General features: G+C 40.1%; 2 protein-coding genes across 4 annotated transcripts in view; one reads left to right on the top strand and one right to left on the bottom strand.

Moving 5' to 3' along the window:
• Nucleotides 1-34: 34 nt before the first annotated feature.
• slc25a16 (solute carrier family 25 member 16) lies at nucleotides 35-26,584 on the bottom strand. Of its 3 annotated transcripts, none has more exons than XM_088420851.1 (12): nucleotides 26,138-26,584; nucleotides 21,392-21,541; nucleotides 4,945-7,036; nucleotides 4,657-4,788; nucleotides 3,746-3,838; nucleotides 3,529-3,662; nucleotides 3,357-3,420; nucleotides 2,829-2,950; nucleotides 2,660-2,726; nucleotides 2,352-2,514; nucleotides 2,207-2,275; nucleotides 35-2,129 (listed from the first exon to the last, which is right to left on the bottom strand). In XM_088420851.1, the coding sequence occupies exons 4-12, from the start codon at nucleotides 4,754-4,756 to the stop codon at nucleotides 1,973-1,975; spliced, it is 969 nt and encodes a 322-aa protein (XP_088276977.1). In that variant the 5' UTR covers nucleotides 4,757-4,788; nucleotides 4,945-7,036; nucleotides 21,392-21,541; nucleotides 26,138-26,584; the 3' UTR covers nucleotides 35-1,972. The 3 variants fall into 3 exon arrangements, with proteins under 3 accessions (XP_088276977.1, XP_088276978.1, XP_088276979.1); XM_088420852.1 differs by having other exon boundaries at nucleotides 21,392-21,535; XM_088420853.1 differs by lacking the exon at nucleotides 4,945-7,036.
• Nucleotides 6,947-26,814, top strand: part of tet1 (tet methylcytosine dioxygenase 1) — a 33,504-nt gene continuing 13,636 nt past the window's right edge. The window contains exons 1-2 of the mRNA XM_088420850.1: nucleotides 6,947-7,282; nucleotides 8,814-10,798. Of these exons, the coding sequence (XP_088276976.1) occupies nucleotides 8,936-10,798 (1,863 nt within the window). The 5' untranslated portion in view covers nucleotides 6,947-7,282; nucleotides 8,814-8,935. The remainder of the gene's footprint in view (nucleotides 7,283-8,813; nucleotides 10,799-26,814) is intronic.

Raw genomic sequence — 26,814 nt, 5'->3', positions numbered from 1 at the left:
CAGGCCTGTTTTTATCACATAGATTTTTCAATAATAGGACACATATTTTGTTTTATTTTGCATGACTTTCTTCAGCTATAAATGTAAACCACATCATTTCTGTAAGCAAAGTCACTGCCCAGCGGGCAGCATGTATAACAATCAATAAATAAGAAGAAAAAGGTAAACAGTTAAAGTGCAATTTTTTTCCCCTTCAGCCCATTGGTTGATCCAAACATGTTGGATCTAACAATCATCACAGATTAGAATATGGACATCAACAAGAAAAATCAGAGCACATAAGAATATATATACCGCTATCACGGAATAGCAAGATTATAAGATCCACACGCATTAAGGATCTGTGTGCATGACAAAAAAATAATAAAAAAAATCATGATACAGTTCAAACTTTGGCAGAAAACAATAATAATTCACAAACTGGTCAGTTTTAAAAAGACATTTAAACAAAAGACAGTCTGCATACTGTTTGTAGACTAGGCAAATATGCCACTTACACCCCATGAACACTTATAAACACCTGAATCCTGAATAATACATTTAGATAGTTTTCAGTGTATCAAACTCATCACAAAAAATACAAAGAAATATGTGGATTTCATGACACTCAAATGGTAGAATCATTTACTCTTGTTTCCAGCTGCTTGTGGTAAACATGATAGTGATGGTAGGTGGAGTGGTACCCTGATTTAAGAGTTTTTTGGGATGCAAGTCGCCACTGGACGCTTTTGTCTCGATCTTACGAAATAAATTTTAGTTCCAAACACAAGAACGGGTGAATGATTTGTTTAAAAAAAATACAATAAAAAAAGAGGTCAAGTGATTGATTCAAGCTTTTTACTGCCACTCCCTGTTTAAATTTAGTGTAAAACCAAACATAATACAAGAAGAATTACTGTACGCATATGTTTTCAACCAAATCACAAAACGTATAAACATCAGCAGGCAAGATTCTAACACAATGCAAAAATCCAAATAGTGGCTAATGAAACTAGCAATTATGTTGAAGCTGTCTTTAATAGGGCAATGGCCAATACTAGATTCTAACACCACACAGAAAATCACAGCATTACGTAAAAGATCACTGCTCTAAAATGACCATTTGGAAATATTTGGGTGAATAAAAATTGCACTTTTATCCATTTATCATAATCTATTATAACCTACTTTTTAAAAAATATATATATACTACAAAACTAGAGTTTGAATCACTCATCTGATATACGACCCTAGTGTGGATAAGCAGCTCTAGAAAATGGATGGATGGATGGATTGAATATATACAGCGTCTCTATTTCCTTGCCCCCACCTTACGGTACGCATAACTGCAATTGCCATCAGTAAAGCGGTTCATTTATTCAACTGCAATTAGCTGATCATATTGTGTCCCTTCAAAATAAGTTCTAGTTATGAGTTTTTATGAGGTTTATTTTAAAACTGAACTGTTAAAACCAAACTCAATCATCAAACCAGTCCATGTTTACCAATAAGCCACTTACATTTCAAATACTACAGAGAGTTTGACAATACTTGAAGGCATATATTCTTCTTCCTCTTCAAAAAAAGAATGACTATTTCTGCAAGTGAGTCAATTGTCACCTTGTCACTCATGAATGTTTTCTACTCATGTGTTGGTGTTACAATGCCCCTGCTGGCCAGGAATTTAAAGGACAAAATTATGATGCGTAAACTGTTTAATTCAGTACACTGTACATATATTTTAATTCAGTAAAATTCTAGAGAGGCCAAATTTTTTCCCATTAAAAATACTTTTGAAACTTTTACTGATGTGGTTAAGGAACGAAATGAATGTATAAGTCAAGGCACCACTGTAGTACAGAAATGAAGGAAAAAGTAAAAAACATTTGCTCTTCCTTCCCACACGACAATAACAGATTCACTGTGGTTGAGTCTGAAGAGTTTAAGACATACCGAGTAATCATCTGAATGAGTCAGATGATTGATGCGAACTCTAGTTGAGGTGGAGGAGCTGCTTCATGAATTCGTATGTGGTGAAGGCCACAGCCTGTGAGGGCACACAGCGAATATAGTTGAGCGAGAGCCCTCTGTACAGGCCGTTCTTGATGCCATATTCCTTGTAGACGTAGGACAGGGTCTTGCTCAGGGAGCTGCTCAGGGGCACAAGAGACAATAATCAAACATTTGTTTTGTGAATAAAATGTCCGGTAACAATATTGGTACTTACACACACTTGTGTGCGTCAGGAAGCACCGATCCCAGCTGCATCCTTCGCCGTGCCACATCTAAGGGATAGCTAGTAGGGGAAAAAAAAAAAGACTAATCAACAGGCTGTCACCAGGCCTCGTCACATGTCATGCACTCCCACTTACGATATCGTCTGGGCGATGGCACCAGCAACCCCTCCACACAGCAGGTTGACTTTGGTCTTTAGAACAAGGACATCTGGGTTGTCCGATGACGGGCGTCCCAGCGTCTCTGGGAAATGTTTCAAACCAAGGCTTTTCAGGGTCCCAAAGGTGAAGAAAGAGAAACCTACAACGTCAAAACACACACTTTAAAATGTACAGGTTGAATTTCTCCAAATGGCCTGCACCTTTAATCCAAATTTTTTTTTGTATATCAGAAAATGTATATTTAAGGTACCACTGGGTTTACAGATATCGATGACTGCAATCACCTGCATACGGGGCCATTCCAATAAGGGTGGGGGTGAGTCCCCGATAGAAGCCCCAAATTCCCCCTTCCTATGCCACAATGCAAATAAAAAGAGCACGATAAGTGACCAGGCAGTGACAATAACATTGACAATCATGCTTTCTTTTTGTATTTATGCAGAAGTTGCTCACCGTCAGATAGATAGTGTGAAAGGCATTTGCAATCCCAGTGTAGCGGTGCTCCCCAGTCACCTGGAAGGCCAGTCTGGCTCGAACCATGTCCAGCGGATAGGTGCATATTACTGCCGTCATACCTGACAAAACAAGCATTGAGCATTTATCTGTACAAATCCATATAATATATTGCACACAATAGAGCAATAGTAATGTAATGGTATTACTACAGGGTCAACTGCTTGGCACATTCTCCAGGCAGTGGTGAAGGTGCACATGGTGCATTCAAAAATTGAAAAAACATAACAGTTAAACCTAAATAACACAGATACCATCAAATGGGGTCAAAGTAATCATTTTATTGTTCTATAGGCTGAGCAAAAAACAGTCAGTAGACATGTTCTTAGCAAATAATGGATGGGGACATAATTTTTGGGGACATAGATAATTTGTGATTTGATTAGGGGACATTGATACTTATTTTAATTTTTTTAAGGAATTTAAGATTTCATTTAAGGAAATACCAAAGATTGTTTTCTAATCTACCTGCCATGGATCCAGCCATCAAGCGGTGAATATGTCCAGAGATCCCAAGTTGATTACTAAGCAACTGTGGAGCAAATGAAAAGGCATCTGTTGGTGCAAATTGTCATTATAGGCCAAGTGGAACACATTTTCCCTTTAAAACATTGACTCCACAGTAGAGGGAGCACTGTACCTTTTTATAATTGTCAAAGGCCATGAACTGGATTGCGCCATAAGGAAATATCCTCACCATCATTGCCCCATTACCCTTGTACAGGCCACGGAACCCTTCTTTTTTTGGCACTGCTTTTAAAGTTGAAAAAACACCTGCACAGAAAGAGGTACAAGAAAGTAATGTTTCTAGAACTATGGGGTGATGTAAATGATGTTTTTTTTTCTAGTCATGTTACCCAGGTGTTTGTAGTGGGGATTCTGGGCCTGAAGAAGAATCTTTACTCGGTCTAGAGGAGCAATTGTAGTCTTGGCACAACATCCTGCGACACCTACGGCAGAGAAGCATTGAATGAACATGCTTCTCAATCTAGCAAATACACTGTATAATGAAATGCTGACTTTTCAACTGTCGCTAGATGGGACCATAAAGTAAGTGCCTGTTCACCTCAATGTACCCCTTTAAAGGAGTACACAACCCCTTACCCTTACCTACCAGAACCTTGTTCCAGCCCTCACTAACATTTGAAAATCAAAGGGAACGTTGCCTGGCGTACTGTTGGGCCTGTGCTACAATTGGATCGCAAGGGTGTGTGGACTGGCTGTGATAAACAACATCAGTTACATTGCAGGGATGTTTCAACTCCAACTCGCTAATGAGCCGTTTGCAAAACAAAATGACTGTTAGAATCACTAAATATCTTGTCGTCAAATGAGAGGACAGTCTAACAACAGTGAAAACCTATTTATACAGTTTATCAGCAAAAAAAGTTGATTAGGGGTTGAGTAGCCCAATAAGAAAGAGCAAAATGTGTAGACATATAATTTATTATTCATAGGGATGTATTCTTCATCCTATTCATAAAATTAAGACTGTGAATGTTTCCTTATATAGCTATATGCTTGTTACAATGCCCCTAGGTGGCCAAGGAGCACATACGAGAAGTACCACAATGTTAAAATAAAAAAAAGCTTATCTTCATTCATTTACTGGTGTAATTCAACTGAACAATAGGGACAGCAACAATGACAATACTGCTTTACTTCTTTAGTTTTGTTTTGAAGAAGGAAACATCAGGCAAAGCAGGAAGCACATTTATTTGTGGTGCTCCGAAATGACGTGGCTCAATAACATTGTGTAAGTTCCTACCTCCAGCTACAAAAGAGCGGAGAAAAAAGTAGTCTCTTTGGGCTGGAGTGCTGCTTAAGGTTGAAGGTGTGGAGACAGTAGCAGCAGCCTCCGATGTCATCCTGGATGCTCACAAATCCACCGCATGCATAGCTGTGTACATATCGATAATACTGTCACTATTAACACGTGACATTAATCGTTATCAATGTAAATGACTTTAGCATTATTTATCCAATAAACCAGACTTTTTTGCGTTGAGTGAAATTGACATCAAGACATAAAAATATCGTTCTTTACTGTACTTACGAAGTGACATTTCTGTACATTCGCCGCTAACGGCAACGTGGAAGGTCGATGGAACGAATATTCCCACAGGAAGATGACTTCTCCGCCGCCTTTTTCCTCGACGAGACACTCGCTCACACAAGACGCAAGCGAACCAAATATTGATGTCACCAAACATTCACGAGCTGACAGCCGAAGCCGTCAAATAAGAAGATAATTCAATGATTCGAGGTTCACGTAATATTTGGACAAGTGCCCTTCGCTCTTGGACCTCAAGCGCTCACTGGTGACGTGATATGACGTCATTTTAGCGCGCCACGGAGAAGTCGCGCATTGGTTCTAAATCATTTGGAAGACAATTGTATAAACAAATTTATTAATACATACTGTAAATGCAATAATTTTCTGATTTATGACGATTGCGTCCTACGTTTTAATGAATATTATTAAGTTACACCAATTGTTTAAATAATTAAAAAATAGTTTGATTACATTTTCATATAACTGTGCATTAAATGTACCTGGCAGTGACAAAATGGCCTTGCAAGGGGACAGCAGTCAAATTGTATACAGTACTGTACTTTTTCTGTAAATATTACACATCCAAAAGCCCATCCAAAAATATTTGTAATTGAAAATAGTTGCCACAAGATGACGCCCAAGCAATGTATTACTATCAGACTTTTAGCCTAAGAAAAAAATGGGTATTTTAGTGACTTTAAAATCAAAATCCAAAACATGTCTACAAATGCAACACCGTACTGTATATTTATCCCTCCTTCAAAATATAAAGTTTTCCCTTTCTAAATCTGATTATCATAATTGTACATAATTCCCCCCAAAATATAACCAAGTAGTCAACACTTTTTTTATCAAAGCAATACAATCTTTTTCTTGTTTTACAATAATAATTATTTACCCCCAAAAATGCATGAGATTTTAACTTGACCAAATACAAAAATGTTCTTGAAAGCATATTGTAGGAGCCTATTGTCATTGAAAATCTTTTTTCTTGAAAATATTTTTTTCTTGAAAACTACCAACGTTCCGTGGTCGTAATATTTTTTGTTGTTGAAAATACGACTGTATTCTTGTCAAATATAATAACGTTCTCTCAAAATATTTATTTTTTTTATGTAGATAACACAGTAAACAAGTTTCTCATAGACATGCTTTGTCCCAGATCTTTTTATCATGTACTTTTTTAAAAAAGAATATTGCTTTTTAAAAAGTATAATACCTTTAAAATATGTGAAATTTCTCACAAAAAACTAAAGAAACGGAAAAATGGCAATCGAAAACTCAAACAAAAACCAGACTAGAAAATTAGAAGCAAAAACCGCCATTAAAAGATAAAACACTATGTAAAAGCATACGAAAATAGCAATCACAAGCAAAAAGATAACAACACATTACAAAAGACAAAATTCATTAAACAATTAAAAACAATTCATTAAAACAATTCATTAAAAAATATCACAATTAAAAAATACAAAAGAAACATCTGCAAAAAACAGATTCCTGATTGCAGTTGTTTCTCGCAAAGTTATTTTTTTGTTTGTGATTTGTTTTTATTTGTATGCTTTTTTTGTTTGGATTCTTGAGCATTTGTTTCATCTTTTGTACTTTTTAAAAATGGTTTACAATAACGTATTAGTTTGCCGAGTTATTTGTTTTTAATAGGAAAATAAGGAAAGATAAATTCGACTCCTCAAAAATATACAACTATACTCTAATTCAACAGTCTTTATTACAATGATTTTTCCAGAAAAAACATAAAAACATTGCATACAACAACCTTTCTCAAAAAAATAAAATAAACAAGACCCCGCCCCCTAAAAATGTGTGCGACTTATTTCAGCAGCAACTTTTTCTGAGAGAAATGACTTTTTTCACACTTGATGGGAGACGAGTGGCGGGAAAACGCAGTGACACGCGTTTCTCCTTCCGATCCGGGACCCACTGACAGCTGCCATCCGTGTCTGGTTTTCGCGCCTCCCTTCCAACCCGGAGAAGACGAGCTCGACCGGGGCCGAGCCCGAAGAAGGTTGGCGTCTGGTAGGAGGGAACGAGGAGCGCGGAGAGCGAGCGAGCGGGGCTGCCCTGGCTGTGGCTGTGACACAAGAGGGTTTGACGTTTTGACGGCGCGAAGCGATCGAACCGCACGGCGACGTGGCCACCGGGGCCCCCCAACCCGCCCGCCTGTCATGTCCGCGTCGGGGCGGGAGCCCAGCAGCCTACCCACTCGCCATCAGCAGCGGCGGGCTAAATTTGCCGAGGAGGGGAAACGCATACAAGGTCTCGCTGTCTCCGTGGAGTATTATTAGCACTTCAGACGGCGCAACTGGCTTTCTCTCTGGTATGTCAAGCATTTTCTGCCTCAAAAACGCGTCGATAAACCCACACGAGCGACAGATCTGTGTGAAAGTGGCGTTGGTCTTCGTCCCCTCCAGTCACCCCCCCCCCCTTCCAACTAGGCGATTTAAACGCGGACGGTCAAGTGCAAAAAAAAAAAAAAAGAAAAAAAGAATAAAAGGGCGACGCAGGAGTCGTTTGTAAGGTTGTAATAAGCACATTTGACAACAGGATCTGGCCTCAAGCCCTACTCAGCAACGTGCTTTGCCCTTTAAACTGCTCAAGCCAAAGAGGAACAGCTCTTATTTGTGTTAAGAACAACTTATTATGCTTATCTATCTTTGACTCGACGTTTCTGACACAAAGCTGTCAGACAGGACATAAGTCAGGCGTGGCCAAACTGTCACTCTAGACAAGGTGAAGACAAGTTTGGGAGTTTTTTTTATTGTTATTTATCTTATCTGACAATTAATTTAAAAAATTATTATCGGTCTCATTGGACCTTAGCTAAACCACCTAGCAGTTCAGAGGTTCTGGTGTCAAATCTAGGCGCCGGCCTTGTATGTTTTTCTCATGTTCTCCCAGTACTTGGGTTGGTTTTTCCTCTGTGCTTAGAATTCCACATTCCTACAACTTTTACATAAAGTCCACTGAAGACACTAAATAACTGGTGTCAAACAAAAGGCTTGAGGGCAAGACTTGGCTCATCACGTGATTATTTTGTGGTCCACTGAAGCAAATCATGCCGACTTCAAACTGGATCAAAATTGCTACTTATCTTCACCTTTGAGATATGTGTACTTTTTAATTAATTTTTTAAGATACAATTAATCACTGAACAAGACCCTCTTGGGCAAACTACAATGCAGCATACGGCAACCCAACAACAATCATTTGCAGAAGGGTGGGGGCACACGAAAGGATCTTTATGCATTTTTGTGTGTAGTGTTTAGGTCTGTAAATTAATACAATAAATGCTCTAAACTAAAGAGAATGTTTTTAAACGGTCTAGGGTCCCAAGCAATCAAATGTGCTAGCCTAATAGCAAGTCTGACCCTGCTTATTCTCCATATATATATCTTCACACACACACATAGATTACATTCTTCTACTTTGCACTACTCACAGTGGAGTCAAAGGTCCAACGACAATGGTGCCGTGACCTAAGAGTTTAATTCATTACATTACCAAGCTCGTAACTGGTACTGTAGTGGTAGATGGAATAAATCATTTGCTCCAGAATATACTTTACACAACAGATGTTTTACAACACTTAGAAGATTTCCAGTGATATAGTTTCTCTGGAGAAAATGATATTTTATGTTAATCTTTAATTTTTTTCTTGCAGCTATCAATATCTTTAAAGGATTTTTGGCTCTGTCCTTCTGAGTCATTTCCAAGATACTGTAGAGGATTGTGAACAAGATTTTGAAACAAGACACAGATTTTAAAACCAAAAATGGAGGGTGATTTGGCACATAAGTGTTTCGCTGTGTTTTTATTATTCTGGTTACCTGTTCATTCTTTCTTCATAGGTCATGCACCATCAGCTTCCACACCCAAATTGCAACAAGAGAGGTGGATTTTAGATAGAAGTTTGATAAAAATCTGGCTCCCATGCTGGCTGTAAAAAACCCTCCCCTCCATACACTCAACCATGCCAGCCACCACCAAATCCGCAAGGAGACAAACCCCCACTCAGAGAAAAAATGGCCAGAAAATCGCAGGTACAAAACGGAAAACCAGCAACTCAAATAAAGGCAGAGACCGAGTATCGGAGCGCCTCCAAAAAGTCCCAACTACCCCCACAAGGTCGAGTGCCAGGCCTCAGGCGCGGTCGGGCCGGAGCTCTCGAGGACGAAGTATAGGTAGCCGGTCGTCAGGCCAGGGCAGTGCATCCCCTGGTAGAGTTAACCGTGCTCTAAGTGCAACAGGATCCACAAGGCTTAGAGGGTTGAGCAAGGTGACTGACCGTTGCAGTGAGTTAGATGACACCCTGTGTCGAAGAAAGTCTCCACGAGGGGCGCAGCTGTCAACTGATTCCTTCTCGCCACCCAAAATATGCAGGGGCACAAGGAAGACCAGGGGAGGGGCCAACACCAAAACCCAGCCATCAAAGACGAGGAACAACAACCCCACTACTGATGATGACCTCAAAAAAGCAGATCCTGAGCAATTTCTGCCGGTTTCTCTGAAAGATTTTCAAGGCCCTGGTCATGTCAAAGGTGCTAAAGAAGGAAGCCCCCTCAAAGCTGACTCACCGCCCCGCAATGACAACATGGAGGACTGTGTTCCACGAGACAACCAGACAAGCATAATCAGTGAGGTTGTGACCGAAGCCACTGCAGGTGAAAACCTGGAGCCGGACCTCTGTAATGACGGAAGTCAAGATAGCCCCCGTGAACTGGATGCTACAAGGGTTGCCTCTCCTGTTTTGCAAGGACTGCAAACGCCATCTTTTACAGGACACAATTCCAGTCACGTCAAAGATGATGTTTATGTGAGCTTGGGAAAGACAAGGACTGACAACATGGTTGACTCTGTGATAATTCCGGACACTGTGGAGAAAATTTCAGAGGACTTGGATAAGCTCGAACAAAAAACGGGCGTTCCAAAGGAGCTGGCCGATGGAGAGGGACAACCAAAACAGTGCAATCCTGCTGAGTCTCTCGTCAGTGCTTCAGTTCTATCACAACCTACAGATAAATGTCAGTTCATGGAGGGATTGCCAGAACAGTTGTTTGACAAGGTGCTAACTGTCCCAAACACAGCTACCTCAAATCCCACCAAAGCTCCCAACGCCTCAGAGTCACCAGAGGTTCCGAGGGAGGCCAGGACACAAATGCAAACTATCGTTCAAGGTGCTAAACCTCTAGTTCTGAGATCCTCTGCTGTACCAGAGACCTCTATGTCACAACAGACCAACACAATAGCAAGGAGTACCCCTGTTATTATCCGGAGTGACTCAGTGAAAGCAAGGAGCTTCTGGGAGCGTCTGCAAAGTCTGGAGAACCCTCCCCTTCCTTCTCCGCAAGCCAAAGATAGAAAACCCTCTGTAGAACTATTGGAGAGCCAGGCTAAGACTCCTGCTGAGTGTAATCCAGTTCTGACTGAGGATAAGATTGCAGCAGTCTGCGCACCTGAGCTAGATCTGCCACCAAAGATCTTAACCCCTTCTCTGGACGGCAGTTCAGCCTTCTCTTGCAGCTCCGAAAGTACGCGCTCCTCCTTCTCCTTGGAAACAGAGTCAGAGTCAGGCTACGGGGAATTCTCTGTTCTTTCAGTATCCTTGGGGTTAGAGGGAGGAGGACCCCCGCCCTCTTGGAATCAACAGCAACGCAAGGAGAGGCGAAAGAGGAGCAGGTGCGGGAGGTGCGAGCCGTGCCTGAGGACCATCAGCTGCGGCCGGTGCAGCTGCTGCCTCAACCGCAGGACCGGCCATCAGATTTGTAAACTGAGAAAGTGTGTGGAACTGAAAAGGAGGCGGCAGATCACTTCGCTCACTCTCCCTGCTGTACAGGTTAGTTTTTCTATTTTAGCCCAAAACCCCCAAGATCTGTCTTACCCTGAGAAGAAAACTGAACATTTTTAGTGGTACACTGAGATTGCCCAGACATGGTGCAGCCTTCCTGCGAAATATTTGAGTGGGGGGAAGGGGCGTGGAGAATACACATCCCATGTGAATGCATGTGTGACTAAATTGAGTATGCTGGATGATGCCTTCTTTGTTTTCATGACCAGCAGCCGCTCAGCACGTGGTTGCAGTAAAGCGCCTGTTATGTGTTAGTTTGTGTGTGAGACCTCAATTATTAACACTGAGATTTCTTCTCTTTGATCTTTTTCAATATGGTGCCATAATTTTTCAATGTTTTGTTGAAAACAGTCCAAGTAGAGGGTACCTCGTTGGCCCTGTGTTTAGCACAACTGTCTCTTAGTTCTCAGGTTCTGGGTTCATATCTCGGCTGTGGCATTACTGTGAGGGGTTTCCTTACACATTTCACAGACATGCATGTAAATGTCATTGAAGATCCAGAATTTTCCTGTGTGAATATATGTGTCAAAGGTTAATTGCCTCAGTGTATACTGGGATTGGGTAGCAACCTGTCCATGGTTCCCCAAAGTCACCTGAAGTATGCGGATAATGTGAAGAAACCCCAGTGTTGACATTCGAACTCTGAACCTCAGAACTATAAGTCATACCTGCCTTCCACTAAACCACTGTGCTGTCCCTCTTTCTTTTACGCTTATATATACATATGTATGTATGTATGTATGTATGTATGTATGTATGTATGTATGTATGTATATTGGACACCCTAAAAAGACAACATGGTGGTTAAACCCTAATGTTGCTTTGTGCTCATCATGTGTCATACAGCAGCTGTTTCCTAATGCAGCTAATGGGTCAAAATTTGTTTATGCGATAACTTGTTTGGGGATGATTCTCCCTACCTTGGGGCCTTGGCATTGTGCCCAAATTTTTATTATGACACATGCCTATTTGTGGCTCGGCAGAAATGGCCTCATTCATTGATGAGGGTTTTCTGAGGCACGCCGTGCACCATGTGCGTCGCACAATGGTGTCCATGCGGCTGGGGGGAGGGAGAAACTGAATGTGAGGGTCCATGTGGCTCTGTGTGTGTGTGTGTATGTGAGCGTGCGAGTGCATTGACTGAATCGCTCTCCCCGTCAGAGGCATAGGCAGATTAGGACTGACTGTTATATAACACCTGCAGACTCATTCAGCGGAGACCTTTGAGCGCCATTGCCGAGCAGAAGAGGCGACACGGAGGCAGGAGTCTGCAAACGTATTATTAGGAAGTACCCAAAATGTGGGTCAGTCTGGGCTTGTGTGGCTTTAAGGCTCACTGGGATTGGTTTATCTACACACATACAAAATATACTTACACACGTGCATGCTGGCTGGTAGAACGTAAACTCCCTGTCAGAATTCCTCTCATTCAGAGTGGACTGATTCTTCTATTTCGCTGAACTAACATGACATTGGCACTCATCTCTAAGGTTGCAATACATTTTTTCATGGAAATAACAGATGTAGACCTTATTAACTCTACCGATAAAGCAGTGGCTGACTGACTAGTAGTAACATTTTAACCAGCTTAACTGTCAAGAGTAGCTGACCTGAAGAGACTCAAGCCCCAAACCTGCTAACTGTGAGGAAGATTCACTAACTGCTATTCCACTGTGTTGTCTAAATACTATCCACCCTGTTAGTCACGGTGAATTGGGATGAACCTTTTTCACAAAAAGCAAAAATCTGCAAACAACGGACGAACCCCAAGAAGATGTTTGTAATTCCCGCGTGTGTAGATGCCACATGTTGGAAGCAAAGCACCTAAAATAAAAAAAAGGCTTATAAAAAAGGCTTATAAAGCGTTATAGCCGTGGATTAGCATGTACAATTATGAACACAAATAACATAAGCTACTACATTCAGTAAGTAAATGATAACCTTGAACAAAACACTTTAACGTGTGGCTTCCCAATAACATTAGCTAGCAGATAGCCTCAAAAACGTTGCCCATACTGACATGACCCCGTGCAATCTTAAATGAAAATAAATTGCCAAACGTAGCACATGTAAGGCAAGGTAATACCATATATTATGATATTTTAATTCACAGCTTGTATGGGTGCCCATTGAGTCGAGCCGAGGGTGAGCATTACAACCGCATATACCAAGCACGCGCCATTACAATATGTAGCAATACTGTATGTCAATATAGGCTCGGTGGCTAGTCTTGCTGATGAAGCTCACACACCCTTCCTGACAAACGTCTCTTCCACATGATTGTGAAAAAGGGCAGAGGCCAAGTGGAGCAGCTCGTGTAGTGGCTTGCCTATAGCTGTTCCTGTTTTCCTCAACACAGCGAGCACTAACGCCCACTGTGGTTTGTTTTGGTCCCATGTAATAATAGTAATAATAACAGAAGACTGATTGTAAGGAGCTGAAAATATACTCAGAACAATTTGGCCAACAAAAAGCTTCTCTGGTTTGGGTGAGCAGTATTGTAATGGAGGTTTCCCTTTTTAAAAAAGGTCTGGTTTCACTCAGGCTTGCTTGATGGCTCCCTCATGGCCTCGCCTTACGTCGGTCAGTCAAGAGAAGGCCTTGGCCCTAAAGGCGCACACACATGCACATTAGCACCGCTCGCAAAATGCTGCCTTTCATAGTACAAAATCCCCCTTCAGAACAGTCCTTACATGGGACAGCACAATGACTGAGTGGTTTGCACGTCTGCTCCAGAGTTCTGAGGTTCGGGCTTGGATTCATCACTGTGGATTTCCTGTGTGGCGTTTATATGTCACCAGAGTGAGGACTATATTGATCAATCTTAGTCTTAACATGGTAACCCTCTTTTTTATGGTTGACCAATAGACAGCTAATACAGTATCAGTAAAATCCCCCTCTCATGCCAAACAATACATATGGTCATCATCTATTTCAAACCAAGGGGAAATGACTGATTTTGAAATCATTTAAACCTCTTCAGTCACCCAAAAGTGCCTTGTTGAATTCAAACACAAATCCCTCTAGAATGATAAAGAAATTCCTGGAAGGGTAAAATTGGGTAGGATAAAATTTCCTTCAATTACATTTTTCCCATGGGAAATACAGTCATGAAAACTTTGCAGGCTCAAACTAACCATTCCAAAAACCTTTATAAATTGGACAAGAAAGACTGAAGTGGACGATTGCAAAAATCAGTCAGCAACTCATCGAACACAAAGTATTGTTCACGGATTGACAAGCTGATGTATAGTAAAAACTATGCGCCTGTATCCGGTTTTAAGGCTCCACGTACAATATACTCCACTGCATTTTTCTTTTTTAATCAACCACATGACACGATTGTCAAGGAATAAGCAGTATGGATGCCATCCAGACAGTATTTGTTCCACATTTGGGATAGGGAGGTAGTAGTATTTGAGACACACCTGATTTTGTGTTTTTCACAAAGTGGTCTTGTGCATTTTTGACTTGATTTTTATAACTTCAACATTTCAAAGCCAAATACCGGTGATTCTAATTTTGAATGGCATCTTTAACGGAGCTCCGCTGTTGGCCACTCATGAAAACCTGCTGCTGAATACAACACGTTGCGAGACACACTGCTCAGCGGTTAGTGTGCTGTGGGCTTGATGTGATGCAAAATACACAAAAAATGAAAATATTCCAAATATGTCATTCTTTTGTACAGGTGCAGACAGTCATAACAGACCGTTCTGTGCATGGTTTTCAAGTTCCCCACTGAATACTGTTGCTACTGCGCATCATAAATAAAGACATTTATGATGCACAATTTGAAGATTCTTATCTTCCTTGATGTAACACACACTGATGACTCTAAAATCCATTTTAGTCCAAAAAGTAATAAGCAAAATATTTGTTCCTCATGACTTCCAGTTCTCACCACTGTCTGCAAGACCGTGCATGCTGTCAGGCTATATTTGCTGGCCGAGCATCCCAGAGGACTTAATTTGAGCTTCCCATAACCTGCTTTAGCCTCCAACTAGCTCGGCCCAGCTCCTTCAGCCAGCTCATTAAGCTCTCAGACTTCTTTTTTTAAAAACTGTGGCGGTGAATTTGTAGTAACCCAGCTGAGATAACACGTGTATCATGAAAACACTTGCACATCCCCCAGAGAGAGAGGAGAGAGATGGAGCTTTGGGGGATGTGCAATTGTTGTTTCGCCTCACTAAAGCGGTGCATTTATGTGCATCTATGGAAAGCTGTTTGAGCATTTAACGTTTGATATCCAGTTGAAGGTCAATTGACAACGATGCATTTTTTCCCCATTACTACTATGAACAACTGTATAACATTTTTCATAAGAGTATCAAGGACATTAAACTTGCCATAAGGCTATTTAAAAATGTATTCAAACTGTACTATTTTTCATTTCTAGTATACATCGTAGATGTCCTAATTTTTGTAATAGGACAATTTTTGCATATAACTAGGACAACAACATTTTACTTGTGTGGTGGTAAAACTGCACCAGATGATCAGATGCTAGTAGACAATGTTATAAATGTTGCTTGGTGCAATTTTGCTACTTTGGCACTGAAAGGGTTAATTGCCACACATTGGATGTTGATCCTAAATGCCAACTAAAGCACAGGTTTGCCTCACTAGTAGCAAGCATATTGTTGTCCTACTAGTGAGGACAAAGAGCATGTTACTACAAGGACATTAAGATGCGTATCAATGGCATCAAATACATGATCACATTGCTTACCCGATACACTACATGCTTTTCATTCATTAATATTTGAATGTTCGGGTTCATGTACAGGGCTTGTACTGCAGCAAGCCACCCTCTCTATTGTTACCAAAATGGGACCCTCCTTAATGTAAAGCAAGAGTGATTTGTTTTGAGCAGACGCTCCCGTCAAGCCGTTTCCCCCCACTCTGAGCCTTCAGAGGTCTTCAGTGCTGACGGTTGCCACGGCGACCTCATTGTCTGCCGCCCACCTTTGACCCGCCTGCCTACTCTGACAGAGTATTCTCAGGGTCATAATGAGGCTTAGCCAGAGATAACCGGCGGACACGCACCACCGCCACAGTTTAAGACTTTGAACTCAGTAACCTGCATCCAGGTAATTAGGGTAAACTATAATCTGTATACCTCAATCTAGTATTGAGATGTTAGAATATTAAAATACATGCAGTAATACTTCATCGTACCCGTTTAATTTATTTGTGATCAAGCTTGTAAAATAATTTGATTCATAATGAATAAATGTGCCCACTGAGATAAGTTAACACACCATTAAGCTTTTCCAGTCCTCCAAATAACTAGTTCTTGGTTACTTTTTTTGTAATGAAGAAAAACAGCATGGTGTTGTATTAATAATAATGGTAAATCCTTCTTTTGTGTGTGTGTGTGTAATTACTCGATGTATTGTGTACCATTCATGTGTTGTCTCTCAGAGGGGCATAGCCTACTAAGTGACATGCTGAATATGTTTGGCCAGTTAGTCCCATGTTAGAATACAAGTTTGCATTTTGGCCTAAATATATGATCTAAAACAATGCTAATTGATGAAAGTACCTCTGAAATAAATACAACAATTAGTTGACAAACAACACAAGCTAAATGACAACATTTACAAGGAGCTGCTGTAAACCACAACTCAAGCCCAGACTCTCACACACCATCTTAGGCTACTTTCAAACAACAGGGCTTAATGCTTAGTTCTGATTTCTTGTGAAATTCAATTTTTTTGTGAGATCGGTCATGTTTACAAATAAATAAAGTGTTTATGGAGGTCCCACAATGAATGGCCGAATGAGTACCTGGCTATAAATGGATGTCATACCAAAGTAGGACTATTTTCAATTTGTCAAATTTTCGGAGGGAATTGAGAAGGAGGATCTTTTTGTTTTTTTGCCTCATCCACCATTATTATTTTGTTTTTCTTCCAACCCGTTTCAGCCTTTTTGAGGGGAGAAATGTGATGTTTGTTGCTTGTCGATCATGTTTGGGTCCAACAAGTTATCTAGCCATTCAGACTGAAATGAATTGGTTTCAGGACTTGAAGAGGCCTGATTTGCATTCAAAGAAAAAAAATGGATGCGTGTTTTTCAAACTCATTAAAAGATCAGATACATACATGTCATGTAGCACAGGGGGCCAAAAACAATTGGAATTGGGTCACTTCAATCTGCTGTCTGAACACAGCTCAAATGCCCAGCCCTACTCCAGCTCCTGATGTAACTCATTAAGTCATGCTACTTAAAGGCACACAACCAACTCACAAATAAACTACTTTCTTTACATTCACACGATATAGCGCTATTTTTTATGTATCTAAAAAAAATGCTTTAAAGGGCTGGAATAAATGAAATACATATCAATTTGTTTCAGTTGGGAAATTTAATGTCATATAACGTAGGTGTAAAAAAGGTAATGAGCGTGGTCACAAATTAAACTCAATCATCAGATTCCCCCCACACTCAAGTGTGGGTGCTTTCTCAATCGGCAGAAGGACGCACATGTGCACCGCCATTCATCGACTAAACATGTGGGACAGAAGGAGTGTCCGCGTGGTGTGTTCAAAGCGTCAGGGACGGTGCCAACATTTCCATCGAGCCAACCTGCTTTGCCTCTACCTCAGACTCTGTTCAATGCAGCAGGCCTATACTGTATTTCCTTTCAAGCCGGTCCAAGCCAATTAGCTGGAAATTAGCCTTGTAAAGACAGATGCAAGTAACAGCCACATTGCTTGCTTAGTAACCCCAGAAAAGTGCAGAAGAGGAGGAAATGTCTTTTTTATGAGAATGTGGCTCTCAGTTCTTCTGCCAGAGGCCAGTAAACTTCAGTGCAGATGTACTGATGAGCACGCACACTGCTTAAAAACAACCGGAGATTACATGATGGACGTGCTGTAGTAGCCCAAACCAATAATGCAAAAATGCAAATGCTTTTTCTTCACCAAAAGTGAACCAATAGACCAGCGGTTCTCAAATGGGGAAACGAGTACCCCTGAGAGTATGTGAAGGCATCTTTGAGTATAGGTGGAATTCCAACAAGACTTCTACAGGTACCAGCAATTCCAACATCATGTATTTTTTTAAGCAGTGAAAGTAACAGTACAGCTTTCTTTTCAAACTAAAAGCAAATTATTTGGCGCATGTTTCAACATTCTGCTAAATTGTGTTCAAATGAGTCCTTTGCAAAACATTGTATGCCATCATTTTGTTGTTTTACAGATGCTCATTGTCCAGCCAAAAATAAAACATGATGTTACATGGTCTATCGTCTTGAGTCGATGACTAAATTAATATCCATACAGGTAGTTACAACATTTATTAAATCAGGCATGGATGGCAAAGCTCTCTTTTTTAAGTTGGATTATTTTTTTCTACAGAGGGTACATCATTTAAAAAAGGTTGAGAACCAGTGGCCTAAGTTTGTGACATTTTGAACCTATGTGCAATTTCATCCAAATTTCATTCATTACCCTTTACTTGTGTGGTTCATTTGTGCTTTAAATACATGTGCGCACATGTGCTGACTCACCATAACACAAACTCAAAAAGCCTTTTCTGCTCTCCTCACAAGCAGCCACGAGGCCCCTGCGGGGCCTGGGAGGGGGTGGGGTACTTGCTTGCCTGCATAGTTTGCGCATGTGTGTTTTTTGTGTCTCTGTGGGTCAACGCGTACATTTGCGTAAACTGAACTCGTGCTCACCTTTCTGTGTCCTTCCCAAGGTGGAGATTATACAAATTCAGATTTTGCTGAAACTCTAAAGCTCCAGAATAGTATTAGCTGGAGTCAGCATGCGTTGAAGGATTAAATGATATACTTTAAACTGTGTTTTTTTTTTTTCATTTATTTATTATATATATATATATATATATATATATATATATATATATATATATATATATATATATATATATATATATATATATACACACACATAAATTGTGTTTATAAGCTACATAGGTTGTGCTTTTAAGATTACTGTGCTTTTAAGAAGCCGTAAATTGCAAATATTTGAAAACTAGCTTGACGTATGGAAGCATGATTTTGGAAAACAATGTAGTGGCGGCTTTTTTTTTTAAATCAAGATTTTGATGCAACTTAATATGTATTTTTTCAAGATACTCTTTTCACCAGTTTGAATAATTATTTTCTGCAATTTAAACAGTTTTAGTGCAGTTTTTTTCGGCTGTCCTGTATTTTTTGGTCATGATATTTTCATGACAATTGTTTTTATTTTTACAGGGCGCCTCTGTTGAGGAGTCCTTAGCATGTCTGTCTCACAGTTAAGGAACCAAAGTTCAGTTCTAGCTAGCTTTGGCGTTCTTGTGTGAGGTTTGCATATTCTCCCCGAGCCCGCTTGGGCTCTCTCCGGGCACTCTGGCTTCGTGCCACACTCCAAAAACATGCGTGATAGGTGTATTGGACACACTAAATTGTCCTTAGGTGTGATTGGGTGCATGAATGGCTGTTCATTCCCTGTGCACTGCAATCTAGTTGGCAATCAGTTCAGAGTGTCCCCCGCCCACTGCCCAAAGTTTGCTGGGGTAGGCCCCAGCAAGTCTGTAACCCTTGTGATGATAAGCGGCTATAGAAAAGTGATGATTTTTTTTTTTTTTTACATTGTTCTTCAACACACGAAGAAGGATAATAGCACAACACGTGTGGGTATATATTATTTATCCTCTGCAAAGAACCAATTTAATGACAATTTGTTCCACCTCTACGTCAATTTATGTCTGAATCGCACTGTCCCACAGTTGGCCAAGGCGCATTTACACAAAAGACTAGCACAATGTCTATTGACCTGAAGCAAAAAAAGTGCCAAAAATGTTTTTCATTCCTTACATTATTATGTCATTTCGGAAGGCACAATATTACATTGAGCCATTTTCTTATGGAAAGAAAGCCTTGAATAAATAAATGAATGTTGAATCACAAGAACGAGGAGAAAACAATTCCAATTAAGATTTTTTTCAAACTGATCAGAAATGGAATTGCAAAACAATGAACACAAGATCAAAATTCTCAGTGTGCACCTTGTACTGCTGTCTTTGCAACATTTTACATCTCAGTCTCTCCTCTATTGCTCCATCTCAAAATACTCCTTAACTGTAACCAATATTCCACTGCACCCTTCATTTTCAGCTTTTAAAGGTGCCACATGTTTTTTCTCTTTAATAAGGAGTCTGGCTCTTGTTAGGAAGAAGTAGTTTGGACATTAATCACCTTCAAATACATTACATGTGAGCGGCTCCACAACACAGTCGCTAACTGTCCCGAAACATCTGGCAGCTCGAACCCCACTGGAGCCCGGCCCAGCCAAACGAGACCGTTGCCAACAGTTGTCATTAATGCCGCAGCTAATGTAAATGTGCTTCTCATTGGCCAACGAGTGGTGACAACCGCAAGCAAACAGGAAAGCACACATTTTGGTCTTTGGAGTCAACATTAAAAGACTAAAAATAATCAGTGTTAATCTAGCAAACATTTCCATTTAGCAAACCCGGGGTAGGAAGGTGGTGAAAGATTATTTTTGACTTGAAAGTTGGACTTTTTCGTCACCCAAGATGAAGCACTCGACTAGATTGACACCACTTAGCCTGTTCTTAATTTAGCTTCTTTCTTACCACCACTAAAATGTTATTCAGTAATGCTTGAGGCGGTTTTTGAATTTATGTACAGCAATATCTCAGCAGAATTATTTTAGAAGAATGTTCATGATGAGTGAGTGGTAATATTGGGAAAGGACACAACTCATTTCACACATAATACAGTCTTATCTTTTGCCTTCATCTTTTCCAGTATGACTAATATCAGTACAGCTTGCTGAGATGTTTTTGACTCGCTCTATTTGCTGGTGTGGGGCAAAAACGTAATTTTAAACATTAAAATTCCATCATCAAAGAAAGAAAACAATTTTCAACACATTTGATTGGTCAATCATTTGTCAAAATAAAACCCTCATGGGTGGACTGGCCTTTATTTGATTTTAGTTTTTTTTTTTTTTTTTTTTCAATATTAAATTAACCAAATTGTCACTTATTTTAGGCCTAGCACCGATAATATTTATGTGTTTGTATTACACTGGAACCGGATACTGTCCATTGACTAGGAGCAAATCTGTGACAAAAAGTGATTTATTTTGTACATTCTATTTATTTAAGTCATTACTCTATGCCAGGGGCTGGTCACAGTATTGGTTTGGTAGATTGTAACCACATTCTTATGGGCGTATTCAAATTAACATTCTCATCTGAGTGATATCATAGTGTTTACAAGACCTAAGTGCAGTCCTTTTGAGTTGTACCAGCAAAAAACAAAACTATTAAGGTTTGTTGTGCAGTCTTCAGTGTTATCCTCACAGCCACAATAACTCAAATGGCAGTGTGCATTCAACCTTACCTGAATGAGTGACTGCCCCCCCCCCATTTTGCTTAACAAGCATGATCATGGAACTAATTTAGTTTCACCAAATGTTGTGGCATAATACATTTTCACAACTTGTTAACACAACTTCAAATTTGACAATTGTACTTTTATCGGAAGATATGGATTTCCTTTAGCATGAAGTAGTTGTATTGCGCATACAGTACCGTTCAACTTTCTGGCTTTGGTAGTCAGGAATCGATCCTCCTCCACTTCTTGTTGTTTGCCCCGGTGTGTAGTTAGTAGTTTTTTTTGCCATTGTCAAACCTGTTCGACAAGCAGTGGCAGCTCCCAGTTTAATCGCAGCTCATCTGTAACTGACACAAGATGGTATTAACATTGTATTTTGGGACAGAGGTATACACTTCCTACATACCTAATTATTCAAATGACAAAATTCAGTTTTGTTTTGTTTTGTTTTTTTGCTTACAAGTGGCACGATTGAGATTTGGTACTAGAAAGCCGAAAGACAGAAAATGCATAGAAGCTGATATCTTCGGATTAGAATCAGGCTTCCAAATGTGGAGAAAAATCAGGTATTAAGTATCACTATCTGATGACTGACCAACAAGCAATCTTGCTGTCGATGTTTTATCAAGAAATGAATATTGTGAGATTGCATGGCAGACTGCGGTGTTCTGTGAAGCCCTTTAACACTTGTTATAGACTGAGGTGTTCTTTTTTTAAGCCTCCTTTAGCAAGCATTATAAGGCCATACGTTTACTGACCCCCAACTTAGGATATTTCCTCTACTGAACGCAACACAGCGCAATCATTTCCGCTGTGTGTGTTGCGAATTGTTTGCCTCCTCTATGAAATGCTCAGCTGAGGTGTCCTCACTAGAGTGTTACACCCAGCCACATGGTCACACTCCACTCATGTTGTCCTGGTATGACCCTGACGTCTCTTACCTTTAAACTCGCTCCTATCTTTTTTTGTTCTTTGTCTTGTGCTCCCTAACTCATTGTTTGTCTCAGTATATCAGGGTAGTGAGCATCCTTTCCCTCTAATCAGCTGCGGTCATCATAAATAACGCACTTACATACAGTTACACAGCGCGTAGTATCATAGATCACATGTCTTATGTTGAGGAAGTTATTTGCAAGGGAGGTCAGTGTCACAGTCATGTGAGGGCAAGGAATGCGCTGTATAAAAACACTTCAGACCAGACAGAACTTTTTGACACTGATTTAATATCCAAAGTAGTAATGCCTAAAATAATTGACAGAGTAATTTTTAGCTAAGAATTAGGTTGAAAGCATTTTATCCATGCGGCAAATTACTGTACATAAAAAAAAAATTCGACAATAAGCTGCCTTAGCTTTATTCACGGAAATTATGGGAAAGTAGGACATTTCCTAAGAAAGTGAAAAGGGAATTATATTGTACATTGAAACATTTGTGGTTCAAGAGGTGACAAGCTCTAGTGGGGACTGGGTCGGGCCATAAAAAGCAAACCCGAAAAGGCTTAAGAAATACCCGTAGATGCCACAGGATCGCTCACAACATTGTTTTTTCAGACAGCGATTTTGCTTTTAAATAAGTCATCCCCTCAAAAACTCAACTTAGTTTTGCTCTGTCTGTCTGTACCATGCCATCAAAAGGTCACAAGAGGGATCCCAAACAGTACACGACTTTGACTACATCCTTTCCAACAAGATGCTAAAAAATTGTGCCCAGAACTACTTTTAGACTGGGCTTTGCTTTGTCTAATAGAAGCTCCTGTCCAAACGCCAACATAGTTTAACAAGAAGTCAAGCTTATTCGCTACTTTTATTTGAGACAGGGTTTTGGCCTGTCTAATACAAGTTCCTTCACTTTAACTCAGTTCACTTGCCAGTCCAGTAAAAAAAATATCTTTAATTTCAGTAGTCATCAATGGCAACGAATAAGTCAACATTGTTTTTGTTTTCTTTGTTTATATACTTTTCTGCTGGACAGGGCTTTACTCTCTTCATCTGTTTAACTTTTAACATAGTTCCTTAGCATCAAACAGCCACAAGATGGTGCTAAAATAAAAACTTCTGAGCTCTTGAAGCATCGTAAGGAACTTCAGAATACTAGCGATCAAGTAACTAGGTCCCCCAGAAAAATCAGTGAAAGGGGAATAGCGAATCACCAGTAAGCATGTGAACAATGTATTTCTCTTCCTAATCATTTGCATAACATTTTACTCCACAAAGTCTTAACAATCAATTCTGTTAACTGAGATATCACTGTAACGGATCCTCAATTTTCCCAACAAAGAACTAAGGGAAATTGGTTAAATTCCAATACTTAATATCCCCAAATGGTTCAGTTCAGCTTCAGTTCTTTCAGTAGCACCACGTGGTGCCTTAGGGGTTAATCTCTCCTAATCACAGTGTGTGTTGTTCACAGAGCCAGATCCAGCCCATGTGCACCGTCCATTCCACAGCTTGCCTCCGATCCCTGCGCATAGTGCTGGAGTAAAAAGCCCACATAGGGGATCCTTTGTTTAGGGGAGTCTAGGCATGGAAGATAATTTACAAACCGCGAAGGTCCTCACGCCATTGGCTGATGAGCCCCTGTCTGCCTCTTGCCAAAGGCATCTCGTGTGTGTGTATATATGCATGTGTCTGTGTGTGTCTCTCTGCGTGTCTCTCTTACATGTGTGTATGTAACCTTCAGCTGTGGCAGTTTGGCTACTGCCGACCATAGTCACCTTTGTCATGACACCCAGGAGCTTGCCCTGCGCCAGGCTACGGTAGCCTGTCTTTTGAGGCAAAGCAAGATGGCTACCAATACCTTTTAGTGGGTTGAGAGAGGGTGGGTTGGGGTGGGGGTTATGCTGCCGAAAACAGAGGGGCTTCCTCCCAGGACGGATAAGGTAAAAAAAAAAAAAAAAGGCTAAGTGTGTGACTTAGTGGCAAAAGTGGAGCTGCAGTTGAGCTCATCCCTTGGATTTAGCTGATTGGAGTGCTTTATTTGGAAGCTGGTTTTGATTCTGACTGAGGACCTTGAGGGTGTTTGGCTTGTCGTTTCCAGGTGGGTTTAAAGGACCTCTCTCCGACAGCGCTTTGTTTCGGGACAATTTTCTTGCCCCGCGTCATTTTGTATTACTTTCAAGAGACCCTTTTCAAGAGCCGTACTTGTGCACCTGCTGTTTTTCTGATGAGCTCAGCATGTTTGTAATCCTAACAGATTTGTCAGACAACACCAACAGCAACTATTTGCTTCTCCCTTTCCACCAACACAGTTCTTTATAAAGTTTTATCATCGTGGTGCTTTTTTTTAAGGGCAGGAAATGAGCTCAAGTGAATGAAGAAATAGTCTCACGTGTGTAGACAAGCACACACGCAAACCGCTCACTTCCACTCTCAGGCAGGAAAGGGGGACACGCTTTTTTTAGCATAGCGTCAAATCAACTCTTTACATGCTGTGATGCGTGTTTGTTTCCGAGTAGAAGCGGAGAAGCACTCCAAACCTCCCTGGAGACGCGTCGCCCAGAGAGAGGTTTGTTAGGATTCAAGCGTCTGTGACACCGGTGTTGCTAGGGTTTGTCTCTGAGCGTGTGTAAAGCTCTCAGTCCCAAATACTCAAGTGTTTTGTCAACCCTTAAACACTTACACAAGCAAGAGAGTTATCTAAGGAAGAGCAAAGAACATCATTTGTTCTCATGGAAAATGTTGCACACATAATGAAAGCTTTTAGAGAATTTACACAATATCCTTGATATCCAGCTTATGCTCAGTGTACTAGTATGCTTCTTGTCCTTGCTATTACAACAATTCAGCACAATATGACTGGTAATGTTTTCCCACTACTAGAGCCACTTTTAGCCTCCTGGTGTGAGATTAAACCTTACTACTGTACTACTGTGCTGTTCTCGTAAAGTTACTAGACGGCGTGAAATGTAGAACTGTAGTTGGATTGGCAGTACAGGTATAACAGTACTTGTACTCGTGCGCTCTTGGTACCGAATTGTCTTAGAAGTAAAGTAGAAGGTACAACTATAAGGTGGATTTTAAGAGTATCAAAAAAAAAACCTTTCCAAAAATCTATTCATTCAATTTACTTGATATCCATCTTAAGGTACAATGTATTATAATCATTCATTTTCATCATTGCTAATAGGACTAATTGAACATACTTTTAAGTGGGCAACAACATGTGGCAAAATAGTGCACTAATTGGTACATGTGTGCTATTAGTGACATAATGAAAGTCTATTACTTCCCCTAGCACTTCACCAGGAAACTAGTCGCATGCAAATGTCAACTACTAGCATGTAGTTGTATCACTAAGCCAAAACTGACCTACTGTGTTCAGAAATATCATAATGTAAAAAAGACATTACAATTGTGAAAAAGTTCATTTTACTGGTGCGCCACATAGTCTAATTAGTCAAGATAAAAGGCATACTAGTGCAAGAACCTTAATCTGGATGTCAATATCTACCGGTTAATCACTTTGCATGTGACTATAGGTAACGTGAGGCAAACAGACACTAAGACAAGATCCTGATAAGCAAATGATGCATATGCATTGATATTCTGCAATAAGAAATATATATTTTTTTGTAATTGCAAGGCTATAGGAAGAATAATTAAATGGAGCTGCACCATTTGATATGAGGTTTGAAAAATCCACAGCATACAACACGTGTGTGTGACGCAATATTGGAAGACGGCCAGCAACGCTTTGTCATTGACAGCAGTTTTTTTTTGCGACAGGCATCTCCCCATAAACTGAGCACTAGCCTCCTTGAGTGTTGCCAATCTTTTCTTATACAGTATGCATCCAAAGGTTATCCAAAGAATGCATGCATCCGCATGTGCGTTATTGATGCAATCGATTAAGATGACTAATTCAAAAATAAAATAATAATAGAAAAAAATCATATACTCATAGCTGAACGAAATTAGACAAAGGAAAATTAAAACTACTTGTACCTTGATTTTACAAGATCTCCAGTTGAAGAATTCTGTGATGTCCCATAGCCTACCGCACTGCTCAGCAGATCTCAAATTAACTGGGCTCCTTAAAATTCTTTCATTCCGGAATCGCTGTCAATCTGGAAAAACATAGAAATATAAGTTATATATCTCATAAAATGAACGAAACACACTAGCACACAAACACATATTTAGCATACTGAATTAAAAACGATAAGAAAGCCCCGCTAGCTTGTTAACATCCATTGAAAACAATGGAAAGTAACGTTAACTTAAGGTATGTCTTGATAAATGTAATCTCTTGTTTTCTACTGTGCCTAAACATTTTATAAGTATGATGCCTGAATACAAAATGACCCTAAAAAGCAAACGTTTTCGGCCTCTTAGCAAGGAACAAAGAAATATTTATAATTAGCTTTCCTGCTGTCTGTTACTCTCTAACTTCCTGTTGTCTGGACCCAAACTTCCTGTTTTCCAAATAAGCTACAGGAAATCTAGAGGCTCAGAATTAATATTATTTACTGAACACACGATTTTTTATGTTTATAAGCCGTCTTTTTTTTATAGTTAATTATAGCTTTGCTTTCTGTTGTGAGCCAAAGTCTGACATACAAGTGCGCTTGAGATATGTTCATTTAAAGAGTGAGAGGCAAAATAAAACATTAAACAATTTG

The sequence above is a fragment of the Hippichthys cyanospilos genome, chromosome 8 (assembly GCF_059441005.1).
Source record: "Hippichthys cyanospilos isolate Australia breed blue-spotted pipefish chromosome 8, RoL_Hcya_1.0, whole genome shotgun sequence".
NCBI lineage: Eukaryota > Metazoa > Chordata > Actinopteri > Syngnathiformes > Syngnathidae > Hippichthys > Hippichthys cyanospilos.
This window is presented reverse-complemented; position numbering and strand designations above follow the sequence as displayed.